Genomic DNA, 13,481 nt, shown 5'->3' on the forward strand with positions numbered 1-13,481 from the left:
AAAAGGCTACTGGCTGAACAAGTGCTCATGTTATGCACAGACTGTAAAAGACCAGGATTTAATTTTGATGCTCACTCTTCACTTCCAAGACTATTACACTGTAACAGGAGTTAAAAAAAAAAAAGTATGTTAAGAATAATGAAATGAAAAAAAGGCACAAGCAGAGGTATAAAATAGCTTCTGAAGAAGATTTAATAACCTAAAACATTCCAGGCCTGGAAGAGATAACAGCTATGATAGGCATACAAAACCATGAATGTTGCAGAGAAGATGAACAGAGAACAATTATTTGCTGTTTCTAGCACAGAAATTGAAAAGCATCAAATAAAATAAAAAGGTAGCAAGATTAAGGAAGTATTATTGTCACACAACAGTTCTGGAACTCGGCCACAGGCTGCTGTGGACACCTTAAGTATTCAGAGAGTATCTAAGTACATGCTTAATACCCGAGTAACACACCTAGTAGAAGTCTCAGTGACTACTGACCACAGAGTTACAGGTGTGGTTAGGGAGTCCCTGAACCCTCAGCCACTGGGAGCTGGGAGGCTTCAGCTCTGCTCCATCCTTGGAGTCTTTTCCTACACCTCTCTACCTGCCCAAAGGAATGGGAAGTGGGCTAACTAATCCACACACCTTTGACCCAGAACAACTATCTTTGATACCTGTGTCAAATTAAGGAAATTAAAACTTACTCAACTTGCATCTCATTATGCTAGGCTGGAATGGAGAATCAGGGGTTCCGAACACTCAACAATTACAGAGTGGTTTAGTAGATAGATTTAAATGACTCTGTTTTACCAAGACTAATAACACTGACAAGGAAAAATTCCACATGCAGGGGTTCCCCCACCACTGCAACTCCCCTTCCAGGCAAGCCCGTATGGGTCTAATCTGTCACCAGCCGATTTGATTACCATCACTGTGACTTGTCATGCTCAAAATTCACAGCAACAGGGACACTGCAATAAAAATCAAGAATGTTTCCTCAGGGACCTCAGAAAGCCTAATGAATCCTAGTGTCTACAGTTCAACCAACTTCAGACATATTTACATGAAAAAAATGTACGAGAACTGGGGCTAAAGCATAAGTGAGAGCCAGCTGTGGTAACTACATACCACAACACCCTATCAGATTTGTATTACTTCTGCTATCCATTTTCTTGTCATGCTTTTTGCCTCAAAGCTCTGTTTCACTTGTACTGCAATAAAATAAAAAAAGAACCAATATAGCTAAAATAACATTCTTAGAGTTTGGCAAGAGCTAGTATTTTGCTTCTTGAATTGCTTTATAGAATTATTTTGCTGTGTTTTGAACTTCAAAACCCACTTCATATTGACATTTAGGGCAGTAATTCACAAAGCCATCCTAGGCCAAGTTCTGCCTTTCTTCATGCCCTGATGAAACCTACAGGGTGGGAATCTGAGCCAAATCAGCCTCTACAAACATGACAGAACTTCCCACCACTGTACTCTGCCCTTTGAGTGACACGATCAGCATTAGTAAGCAGCATCAAGTTACAAATTATCTTTTATGTAAATGATAAGTATGGCATAAGAAAGTGCAGAAATCATTTAAATGCAAGACTGGATTTCCAGAAAACAGTTAAGATAGTTAACAAAAAGACTTCTTGGAAACCATGCTGGCATTAATTTCAAAGCAAAGATAAAAAAGCTAAGTAGGACACTATTCATGCTCATGGCATGTTGCAAGTAAAACTTATCCTCAAGGACTGGACTTTCAGGAATAAGGCGAAACACAAATGCAAAAAGTTCTCAGCTGAGAAGAGGAACACAGACAGGTGATAACCCTCATGCAATCAGCTTATAACAGCAGGTAGTTAAGACAAACACAACTCTGGAATTCATAGGCAGATACACACCACTAGAGATGGGTAAACATTACTGCCTTGTAGAAATACAAACTCACTGGAAACTCCACACACAGCCACACCTCAGAGAAATAAACTTTATCTGGAGCAGATGTCAAGGAGGGCTATTGACATGATCAAGGAACTAAAGAGCCTCTCACACTACTGTGGGAATAGAAAAAGCTTTACTTGTTAAAAAAAAAAAGTGGATATGATTGCTGCCTACAAATAAAATTGAAAGGAAGGACATCAGTAATAAGGATGATAAAAGATCTGTTTAGGCTAATGGACAATAAAATTACATAGATAAAGTAGTGTAAAATTACCATGAGTTAACCTTTGGCAGGAACTTGGAATGGTTCTAGACATTTGAGCAGAGATTTTAGACAAGCCTTTCAACCGGGAGAAGAGTTGAAATGTCACTTCAGATGTAAACAATTTATCCATAATGTCTTACTACCAGATTCATAATTGAGTATTACAGCCATTTCCCTCAGTTAAAGCTTGTATATGCCAATTTTACTCTACTATTTCAGTCTCATGCTATTGATAACTTGGTCACTAGCTACTGAAAAAACACTGCAGGAACTGCTTTACCCTCTTGATACTTCACATATGAGAAGTCTTTGATATATAGCTCATTAGTTAACAGTTTTAATACTGCATCTTTGAGGAAAAACTGGTCTGGACTGCTTTATCAGTTTTTTTCATGTCTATTTTACATTTAAAATGAGCAACCAGAGTGTCTTTTGGTAGGGTTCATATGCCACAGTGCACATTCCCAAAGCAAAATCATATTTTTGAACACACAGTGTGGATCTTCATGTTGTGCAAGTACGAAATCACATAGAAGTGCCAGACAGAAAAGTTCTGCAAAAGAAGAATAAAGGCCCCGAAAAACACCTAAGCTCTTCCTCAGCAATCAGGGGACTGCAGAGACAAATGGCTGGTCTCGCAGCAGCACTACAATGAACTGTGTCTCTCCAGCTCCTTGCAACCTGCCTGTCACCATAGTAACTTGGTGCTGCCATACAAACAGACACGGAGCTGGGGAGGACTAAGATTGCAACCAGCTCTTTTGAAGCATTTTCAAAACAAAGCAGCTTCTTTCTTTGTCCATTTCCACAGCAGAAAATAGCTTGCTTTGGTATTTTTCTTGTGAAGACCACACTATAGAAAAGCAAAGCTAATAAAATATTTCTTCTGCATCATATTCTGAATGCTCCGACTCTTTGAATAGCTGGATGAAAAGTGTCATATGTCGTGTGCGATACTTAGGAATTCAGTTCATCTACAATGTAGGAGGGTATAGTCCCTGCTGGGTACCTAATACCAATCACCAAAGCTTCTGAATAGGCGAGACAGCCTTAATTGCAGTCCGTAGGCTCATTGGGCCCCAGGTTAATTTCTAGAAGTACATAAAAACATTAAACTCAGTACCCTACAGCTGCGGGAAAAGGCACAAACAGCTCTGCATCTCACTGCCAAACACAACTGTCCACAGGAAGCTTAGGTTTTGCATATTCACTTTTGAGTCTCACTGCACCCTTAGCCAGTATATCTCTCATTAGGAACCACATAATTTATCAGAAACCGGTGGTACACAGGGGATCATCTTGTTCTCTCAACCATTATTTTTTGTCTTCTGGAAACACTTTTTTTTTGTGTCTGTTGATTCCAGCTCAGACTCTGACTAAGCATCCTTAGTCAAGGTAACACATCCTATTGCTGAACACTACAGAGATCAAGTCTGTACACAACAGCATTTATATGAAAAGGTATTTCTAATCCATCCAGAGCAGTAATACTTAGGTGGGGCACATTAGGAGTTTTAGTTATTTTTGTGCTAAGCAAGACCAAGCAGTTCCACCCTTCCGCTGGAACCACAGTAAGCGTTGCTCATTCAAGAAATCCTTGCTAACAAACAAGGGAAGGAAAACAATTGTTTCAGTCCCATGCTGCCAAATTTCCAGGAGGTGTCAGCCACGTTATACAATCCAAGTTCTCAAACAAGGTAGATCATGACCCGGTTCTTCCTTCAACAGCTGCTCTTCATTGAAATGCGTTAATCTACAGCAGTGTGCCTAAATTGTCCTTTAAACAAAATGAGGAAAAGTGATCTTAAAGACTTACAAGTACATTACTAAGAGGTCAGATAAAGCTTGCAGAAAAGCAAGCACAAGTATTTAGAGCCAGACAGCCCCTATACCCAGGATCCTCCTCCCATCCCTCTCACCATACTGTAGCACTAGTACTCCCAGTTCCTTTGACATGCAGAGGCAAACACCAAGCAGACAGAAGGCACTTCTTAGGCTGGCATAAGTTCCTCAGGCAAGCAAATCCCACCCAGCCGAGGTTCTCAGGACATTATTTCATTTCAAATAATGGTCCACTGTATTTCCAGATAGAAGGAATAGTCAGGCACTTGCAAACTTCAAGCCACAGGTGGTTTGGGTTCTTTGTTTTGGTGTGGTTTTTTAAAGGTCTAAAAGCTGGAGGAATTTTCCATTCCATGCTCATATTATTTAAAACTTCTCTCCTAAAGAATGTGTATTTTCACTAGTTAACAAAAACCTTCACCATACACAACATACTCGTTCTTGTCTACAAAGACAGACTTCTACGTTAAATTTATTAATAGAAACCAGAATTAAGATTATAGAAAGCCATTTTAGTTCTGATTTTATTTCAGGTGGATTTTTAATTATTATTAGTTTTATTCCTCATAGAGGTTGCCCCCCTGTACACGAGCTATCTGCCTATCTGACCCACAAAAAAGAAAGACTGAAAGTAATATTGGGGCACTCATGAAAATGTTCTACCCAGCTGGGTGTATACCCAGGCGAATACAACATAGACAGGGAAGAGTCAGGAGTAGTTTATCCTTCTTACAGCTAGCATTTTAAATTATATGCTATTCTAAGTGTCATGCACTTAAAGAACATTTCAAACTTTTCTTCGTTAACTATGAAACTTCTGAAAATATTAAATTATGTTCTCAAGCCAGTAACTCCAGGAGTCAAGAGCCTTAAATTAGGTAGTGGGTCTGCATGGCAAGGTTTTGGTAGTGGGGTGGGCTACAGGGGTGGCTTCTGTAAGAAGCTGCTAGAAGCTTCCCTTATGTCTGACAGAGCCAATGCCAGCTGGCTCTGAGACAGACCCGCTGCTGGCCAAGGCCGAGCCCATCAGCGATGGTGGTAGCGCCTTTGTGATAACACATTTAAGAAGGGGAAAAAAAAGTTGATGCGCAACAGAAACTGCAGCTGGAGAGAGGAGTGAGAACATGTGAGAGCAACAACCCTGCAGACCCCCAGGTCAGTGAAGGAGGAGGGGGAGGAGATGCTCCAGGTGCTGGAGCAGAGATTCCCCTGCAGCCCATGGGGAAGACCCTGGTGAGGCAGGCTGTCCCCCTGCAGCCCACGGAGGTCCACGGGGGAGCAGATCTCCACCTGCAGCCCGGGGAGGACCCCACACCAGAGCAGCTGGATGCCCGAAGGAGGCTGTGACCCCGTGGGAAGCCCGTGCTGGAGCAGGCTCCTGGCAGGACCTGTGGCCCCGTGGAGAGAGAAGCCCATGGTAGAGCAGGTTTTCTGGCAGGACTTGTGACCCGGCAGGGGACCCACGCTGGAGCAGTGTGCTCCTGAAGGACTGCACCCTGTGGAAGGGACCCATGCTGCAGCAGTTCACGAAGAACTGCAGCCTGTGGGAAGGACCCACATCGGAGATTTTCGTGGAGAACTGTCTCCTGTGGGAGGAACCTCACTCTGGAGCAGGGGAAGAATGTGAGGAGTCCTACCGCTGAGGAGGAAAGAGTGGCAGAGATAACATGTAATGAACCAACCCCAATCCCCATTCCCCATCCCCCTGCGCCACTCGGGGGGAGGAGGCAGAGAATTGGGGAGTGAAGCTGTGCCCAGGAAGAAGGGATGGGTGGGGGAAGGTGTTTTTAAGATTTGGGTTTATTTCTCTTTACCCTACTCTTATTTGATTGGTAATAAATTAAATAATTTCCCCAAGTTGAGTCTGTTTTGCCTGTGACAGTAATTGGTGAGTGATCTCTCCCTGTCCTTATCTCGACCCATGAGCCTTTCGTTACATTTTCTCTCCCCTGTCCAGCTTAGGATGGGGAGTGATAGATGTGGCTTTGGTGGGCACCTGGCATCCAGCCAGGGTCAACCCACCACAGTTGCTGTAAAGGATATTCAGACTTTCAGCTTACCCAGCATGCAAAGTGGCTGGCTTAGTTTACGAGAAAAGGAGAACGGCGTGTTTTGGCAGGTGGCTAGAGAAGAAATCTCTATGTTCTGAGCTAGGCTATTTGTGTGCTAGCATAATAATGAGAACTTTAAGGAACATTTTTTTCTCTTGCTTTCTCAGATCTCCTGTGCTATGAGAACTTTCACTCAGGTGGGTTTGGATTACCAGTTAGGTTTTGTTCTCATATTGCTGGAGAAAGTGTAAAGAACCAGGCTGAGTTCTCCTGGTTTGAAAAGGAAAAAGAAAGAAAAAGGCACTGACATGCCAGTACAGATATGTACTGGTGATTATATTAATTTGCCTTACATTAGATACTGATTTTGCAGTTGTGTTCACAGGGACCAGCTCACATCTGGTCTCAATCCTCTCTCCAGTCAAAGACCATGTTTCCTTGGCTTACATGTTGTATGGCAAAAATTGACCACTGATCCTGACTAATAACTAATAGCACACCTTTATTTTGTTTAAGCTATCTTTCTTCAAAAGCTACTGATTTACACAAAAGTTCTTTGGTAAGACTAAAGCCCCTGGCATTCACCAAAAAGTCCAAAGTAGCTAAACTGGGAAGAATGGAATGTAGTTTTCATCCTTTTTCAAGTCTGCCTTGTTTAGCTGTTCAGCATTTAATTTAAACTACTTAATTCTAATAGGAGTATGTTTAGTTTAATTCTGATTAATTTCTTTATGCATTCTAACAAATATTTTATAGGTATTTTTAAAATGTATTTCTAGCAGATAGTTGTGTTTGGGTTGTTTGTTGTTTTTTTTAAACAAGAACTAACGAATAACTTTATAACCACTACAATCTCATCAACTAATTTCTAACATAGCTCCTACGTATGTGTGAACATACTATGGAAAAATTACAGCTCCTCCATTCAGTTTTCTCAGAGTGTTACTTTATACCACTCAGATGCCAGAAGTCCCTCTCAAGAAACTAGATTTTATTTTCTTATTATGGAATGCCAACCTTTTTATAATTGCTACCTTATAATGCCTACAATATTTGGCAGTTATAGCAGTGTAGTATACACAACAGTCAAAGGATTCATTCATAAGCAAAACCCACAAAATATTCTCTGGCAAGTGGGATTAAAGTATAACGAACTTAAAATCAATGACTCCTGCATAATTTAAACTGATAAAAAAGTTTCAAGCTGCTACAACTATAAACTGAAACTTTTATAATTAAAAGATGAACAAGTCAAGGTGATATTGACAGATAACTAACACCACTGACTTTGTGAGCACTCACAGCTCTAACAGAAGGATGAAATTCAGATACTTTCTCATTTCACTTCTGGGAAATTTCATTTCCACTTGGGGGGGGGGGGGGGGGGGGGGGGGAGATGTACAAATTTCTTTAGTTAAGTTCCATGCTTTTCCAAATGAAAGAATATGTAAGACATTGTTGATTCAGGCACTCCAAACACTATCAATACAAGTTTCCACCCAGAATTTGTATCTTTTATACACCTTAAGACTCTTGATCCAAAGCTAAGAAAGGTCATCCTAAACACCCTAGCAAGCATAAACTCAAGTATCCTGAAGTTCATATAAATACTTCATCTGCTGTTTTACTGGGATTTCCAGTTGGTCAATCCCTTAAGTGGAGAAGAGCATCTCTCTGGAAAAGAACAGAGCAAGTACTATGGAAAACAGCCCTTCCTTAAAGTTACACTGTGTGAAGGAATTCCCAACACTGACTCCATCTGCAAGTCACTATAAAGGGCTCCCTTGACCTGAAAGCATTTTTGATAGCTATAGCATTCACAAGTCTTGCTCTGAAAAGATCCAGAAAGCACTTCTAATCTCACAAAAAGACAAACTGCCAAAACACTAATCTAAAATTCTTTAGATATCAGTGGTCACAGCCACTATAGCAAGTAATTTGGCACAGCACGACCAGAACGACAGATGAAAGCAGCCTGTGCTGTGCCTTCCCATCTATACTGTATGCAGTTTGGGAATTTTGCTTCAGACTGTATCTAGCCTAGTCTCCTGGACCAAACATGCTTTGAAGCTGTTAGGAGAGTCAAACCCAGTGATTGATTCTTATGTACTCCTTGGGGCCAGAAGCACATTTGGTGCACACCTGAAACAGAGGTTCTGGCTTAGTTTCCTCCAAAAGAAAGCCAGCTCATGCATAGCAAAATCATTCCGCAGTAAGTGGGGGCAATCTCTTCAAAACCGTGCTACTGCTTTGAATTAAAACCCTAATGGAGAGATAGACAGTTACCTACTACTGTCTTGATTCTCTAGGCCTTTTATCTATTTATAAACCTCTTCGCTCAGACCTCTTTTGTGGACTTAATTTGTAGCTTTCAGCCCTTCCTTAGACTTATCTAATTTTTTTTCCCATTTCTGCTTTTTCCTGTCCAACTCTTTGTAGTAACTTTTCTAACAGCCATGTTCAAATAATACATGCCAGCTAAAATCAAACACTCAAGTAAAAGAACCAACTGATTTTCATGCAGTATTTCTACTACCCCAAGAGAACAATTTCTTTTTGTAACAAATATTACAACTTCTCAAGTTCAACATCCACTAGAAAGTGAACTTTTGTCTTACATGTCAAGATGTTACTATTTATCTGGACATTTTACTTAAATTTCCTTCAGCGGCTATGCTCACAATGTTTACATGTGAGCTACATGTTACCCATCACATCATTAGATGATGGCACAGATGAAAAGATGTTCTTTAAACACTAATTTCTGTCTTAGGTGTCCACCTTTCTCCAAAGCAGTCTCTAAGGTAAATTATGTGGATATGAAGCTATTACTTCACGCACTACCAAGTGCATATGCACATAGAAACCTCATTGCTTTCTGAACCTAGCTCAAGTAGGGTCCTGGCATTTTTCTAGCTTAGTTTCTGGTCTGCCCCCGATACCTCTGTACCACAATCAAACCCTATGAGAAAGAGTTTGACATGTCCAGGGCACACCATGCCTGGAAGGAGAGCCCTGCACAGCACACAGTCCTGCTCTCTGTGGAGAAAATGGGAGATGAAAATAAGGAAGCCCAGCCTTAGCCATTGGCAGCAGAAGTTGTAACAAAGTGCTAATGGGCTGAAGTGAGCCGCTAATGGCTGTCACTACATTTGACTTTAGTATGGGACTACTTAAAAGAAGCTTCCTGAAAGAAATCTAAGGCATTTTCTACTTACAGAAATTCTCTAGTTAATAAACTCTTTTGCTGACACCTATGGCTTTAGTTACACATACTTAAATGCTGAAAGGGTTTTCTTTGAGGTTCTCCAGAAGTCTCAGGTATCCTATTCCTACTGGAGGGGACATACCCATGAATGCTTTTGCCAGTGGCAAGCCCTATCAGACTTCTGTGACTGGTGAGACTTTCATCAAGTATATTAAGTAAAGCTTCAGTCCAGGGTCCTGGGACTGGCGAGTCCTCAAAACACAAGGCGTTCCTATCATCCCAGCATGATTCAACTTGCTGTCCAAAAAACAGATCCAGCAGCCTTTGATCTTCAAAGATGACAGGGAACAGCCTTTGAGGCAGCCAAATGCGTCTTTCTGCATTACCAGATTGCTACAGAGACAGGCAGATGGGTGGAGCAGCCTCCACGTTCCTACCATAGAAGCAGTCCAGTTCTGTGTTAAATTATAGCAGCACAGAAGAGTACATATGGCAAGTGGGAGAAGAGATCCCAAATTCAGCTGTGCAGCTGCTAGGTGGGACCACCCTGTTCATACACACATTGAAGAGACACTTGTTTTGCTACACTGAAGTCAGAAGAGCCAGTCACAGAAATGGCAGAACTGGACACTAAATATGCTGCTTCAAAAGGACCTTTCACTAGTACCTAGCTACATCCCACATTTGGTAGTATTTTAACACATCTGTGTGAATCTTTTGTCTTTAGGACAAGTACAGCTCAACTGTAGCAAGAAATCAGATGCACAGACGATGAAAGTTACATTACTACAACATTAAAAATCTCTTACCTCACCAAATGCACCTCTTCCAATCACTTTTATAATTTCAAAGTCATCTCGATGCAGTTGCATTTCCTTTACCAATTTTGTAAATGGTCTTGCTGTTTAAGAAAAAAAAGAATCAATTATGAAGAGAAATACTGTAAGCCAAAATAATCCATAAACCAGAGGTCAAAAGTACTCGTTGCATAGCCAGTGCAATAATATTTTTTCAACTACTATTAGAACTATAGAAGTAAAAAATATTAATTACGCTATTTAATTAACACTTAGAATTTTTTAAAACATTCAATCCTATGATTGGTTCTGCCTTGCTGCCAGTGAGTAAAGACCAAAGTAGTCTTTCAGAATGATTTCCCACCACCCCCTTTCTTTAGGGTTTTGTGAATCGGTGAAGGACCATATGAAAGGAACAGAGCTGATTCCTTATTGGTAAACCCTAGAGAAAATCTGTCCTATCCTTTAGTCACTAGACTAATTCTCTTCTTAAGCAGAGTTCAGCTTTACTTTTTATTATTTCAGCTAGTACCAGCTAAAGCTTTAACAACCCACTCTCAAGAGGTAGCTGTATCTACTCAATAGCAATGCAACCATTTTCTACAAGATCTGTGGCTAATTTAAGATTCTTTACTTTGAACTATCTTTCCTGTTAAGCAACATTCACCACATCTCAATTAGACCAAGTATTGAAGGGTTGCAGCCTAAAAGATGTCCAGCAATTAACTAAGCTACACTTACTTTATTGTTGTGGTCCCACTGGATTCAAGATATTTCTCAAAATACCTGGTTGATAAAGTTCCACTGTACCTGCAGATCCTATCAATTTTCTCCTCTCCAGTTCTGTCCTGGGTTCAGCTGGGATAGAGTTAATTTTTACAGGAACCTGGGAGGTGGGGGCATAGCCGGGGCAGCTGACCTGAACTAGCCAAGGAGCTATTCCATACCATGTGACATCCTGCCCAGTATATAAATGGGGAGCGGGCCGGGGGGTGGTCTCTGTTTTTTTTCGGTGGGGGAAGTGGCGGAGCGTCGGGTCCCGGGTGGTGAGCAGTTGCACTGTGCATCACTCTTTTTTGTATACCTTTTTTCATTAGTGCCGTTGTTGTTGTTGTAATCTCTTTTGTGTTTGTCCCAGTAAACTGCCTTTATCTCAACCCTCGAGGTTCCAGTTTCTTTTCCTTTTCTCTCCTCCGTCTCCTCCCCATCCCACCGGAGGGGGGCGGAGGAGTGAGCGAGCGGCTGCGTGGTCCTTTGTTACCGGCCGGGCTGAAACCACGACAGTCCTTTTTGGCGCCCAACGTGGGGCAGAAGGGTTGAGATAACGACAGATCTGGCCAGAGCGTGTTGAAACAAATTTGCCAAACGCATTTCTTAGATATATAGATGTTAGTCACAATGTTGTTTCATTTGTTTACATGGTGGCGTTTTGTAAGCTCTTATATGCTCTATGTATTGCCTGTAGTTGCGTATCTCATCTCTGGGAGAGTGATTGGGATTATCATTTTGCTGTACTGGGCAATGTCGACTTATGAAATGATTACATCACTGGTCATGAGGTTAAGCTGGTATCTGTATGAGGCAGTGATATCATTTCCATACTTTGGGCGCCTTCTGTCGGATTTTATTGGTAATTACACCCAATCCATGGGGAAATTAGGGGGGGATACCTCCCCCCGTCCGTTCACCTCCCTCTTCTCCTTCCGACTAATTACAACAGCTTTTGAGAATTTTGAATATCCTTGGGATGCGCAAGCCAATGTGCTGTTAGTGCTATGCCTCCTGAATATGTTTCAGGTCTTGTTTAGGGCTACAAAAACGCTCTTTAAGAGTACCACTCAGAGATCTCCCCCAAAGCTGGAGACTCATGGGTGGCACGGCATGTGGGAGCATATGGGCAAGTATCTAGAGAACTTCTCACCGCCAGTGACTTGGAAGTTCACTCCCGAACAACTACAGAACCCTTATGAAGTGACAGAATATTTGAAAGAAAAATGCTGTGGCTATTCCAAAGACATACAACTCGCTGCACTGTGCTGGGCTCTGGCCAATATCTACCAAACACTGCTTGATATTATGCAGCACCCTCGGGGGGAAAAGGGGGAAAAGATGGAAAACAGGACAACATGTACCGTGGCTACCCAAACCCTGACAACAGACACCGTGGCTGCCCCTACCCCGACAACAAGCACCGTGGCTGCCCCTACCACGACAACAGGTACCATGACTACCCCTACCCCGGTGACAGACACTGCAGCTGAACCAGAGAACCAGCCTGTGCCAGTATCAGTCGCCCCTGTACAGAAAAAGAAACACACAAAGAAATCAGTTCGCTTAGCGAGAGATGAAGATGAACCAGGGTCATCGCGAGAACAGGAGGTAGAGGCAGAACCTGAAATAATTACCCGATCTCTATCCATGAGTGAGTTGCGTGACATGCGAAAAGATTTTAGCCGCCACCCAGGTGAGCACATTGTTACCTGGCTGCTCCGATGCTGGGATAGCGGGGCTAGTAGTGTGGAATTAGAGGGTAAGGAAGCCAAGCAGCTGGGATCTCTGTCTAGGGAAGGGGGCATCGACAAGGCGATTGGGAGAAAAACACAAGTCCTCAGCCTCTGGAGGCGACTTCTGTTAGGTGTAAAGGAAAGATACCCCTTCAGGGATGAAGTTACATGTCACCAAGGCAAGTGGACCACCATGGAGAGAGGTATTCAGTACCTGAGAGAATTAGCCGTGCTGGAGGTGATTTACAATGATCCAGAAAATGCGCAGTCACCCACAGATCCAGATGAAGTCCAATGCACACAACCCATGTGGCGGAAGTTTCTACGAAGTGCACCACCAACCTATGCCAACTCATTGGCAGTAATGTCCTGGAGAGAAGGCTATGGACAAACGGTGGATGAATTGGCTGTCCAACTCCGGCAATACGAAGGGAGTCTCTCTTCCTCCCTACGGGCCTGTGTCTCAGCTGTGGAGGAGTTGTCCCGAGAGTTCCAGCAATTCAAAGTGGATCTGTCCTCCTCCTCACCTGTACAGGCCCGCATCGCAGTTATTGGGAGTAAGCGTTCCTCTGCCCAAGAGAGAGGAGAGAGAAAGTACACTCGACGGGCTAACCTGTGGTTTTACCTGCGTGACCATGGAGAGGACATGAGGAAGTGGGATGGAAAACCCACTTCAGTCTTGGATGCACGGGTACAGGAATTGCGAGAAAAAGCAACCAGAAAAGAGAATTCTTGGAAAACTGCTGCTCCAGTTTCCCGTGAGCAGTCCCCCAGACGCAGTAGATGGGCTGATCTCATTTCCGATCCCCTTGAAGGGACTTCCGATTTACGTGTGCAGAAAGTGAGTAACGGATGTTCTAACCAGGATTAGAGGGGCCCTGCCTCCAGCCAGGT

General features: G+C 42.5%; 1 protein-coding gene across 11 annotated transcripts in view; it reads right to left on the reverse strand.

Annotated features, from left to right (window-relative positions):
- The window catches only part of CDC42BPB (CDC42 binding protein kinase beta), a 108,232-nt gene that overhangs the window by 61,745 nt on the left and 33,006 nt on the right, over positions 1 to 13,481 (reverse strand). For 10 of the 11 annotated variants that reach the window (XR_007509624.1, XM_049828985.1, XM_049828977.1 and 7 more), the window contains exon 2: positions 10,096 to 10,187. The exons of the other annotated variant lie outside the window; for it this stretch is intronic. Coding sequence is in view for 9 of the 10 variants with exons in the window: in XM_049828985.1 (XP_049684942.1) it covers positions 10,096 to 10,187 (92 nt within the window). In the remaining variant the exon portion in view is untranslated. The remainder of the gene's footprint in view (positions 1 to 10,095; positions 10,188 to 13,481) is intronic. 11 annotated transcript variants of the gene reach the window in all.

Source organism: Accipiter gentilis, chromosome 25 (assembly GCF_929443795.1).
Source record: "Accipiter gentilis chromosome 25, bAccGen1.1, whole genome shotgun sequence".
NCBI lineage: Eukaryota > Metazoa > Chordata > Aves > Accipitriformes > Accipitridae > Astur > Astur gentilis.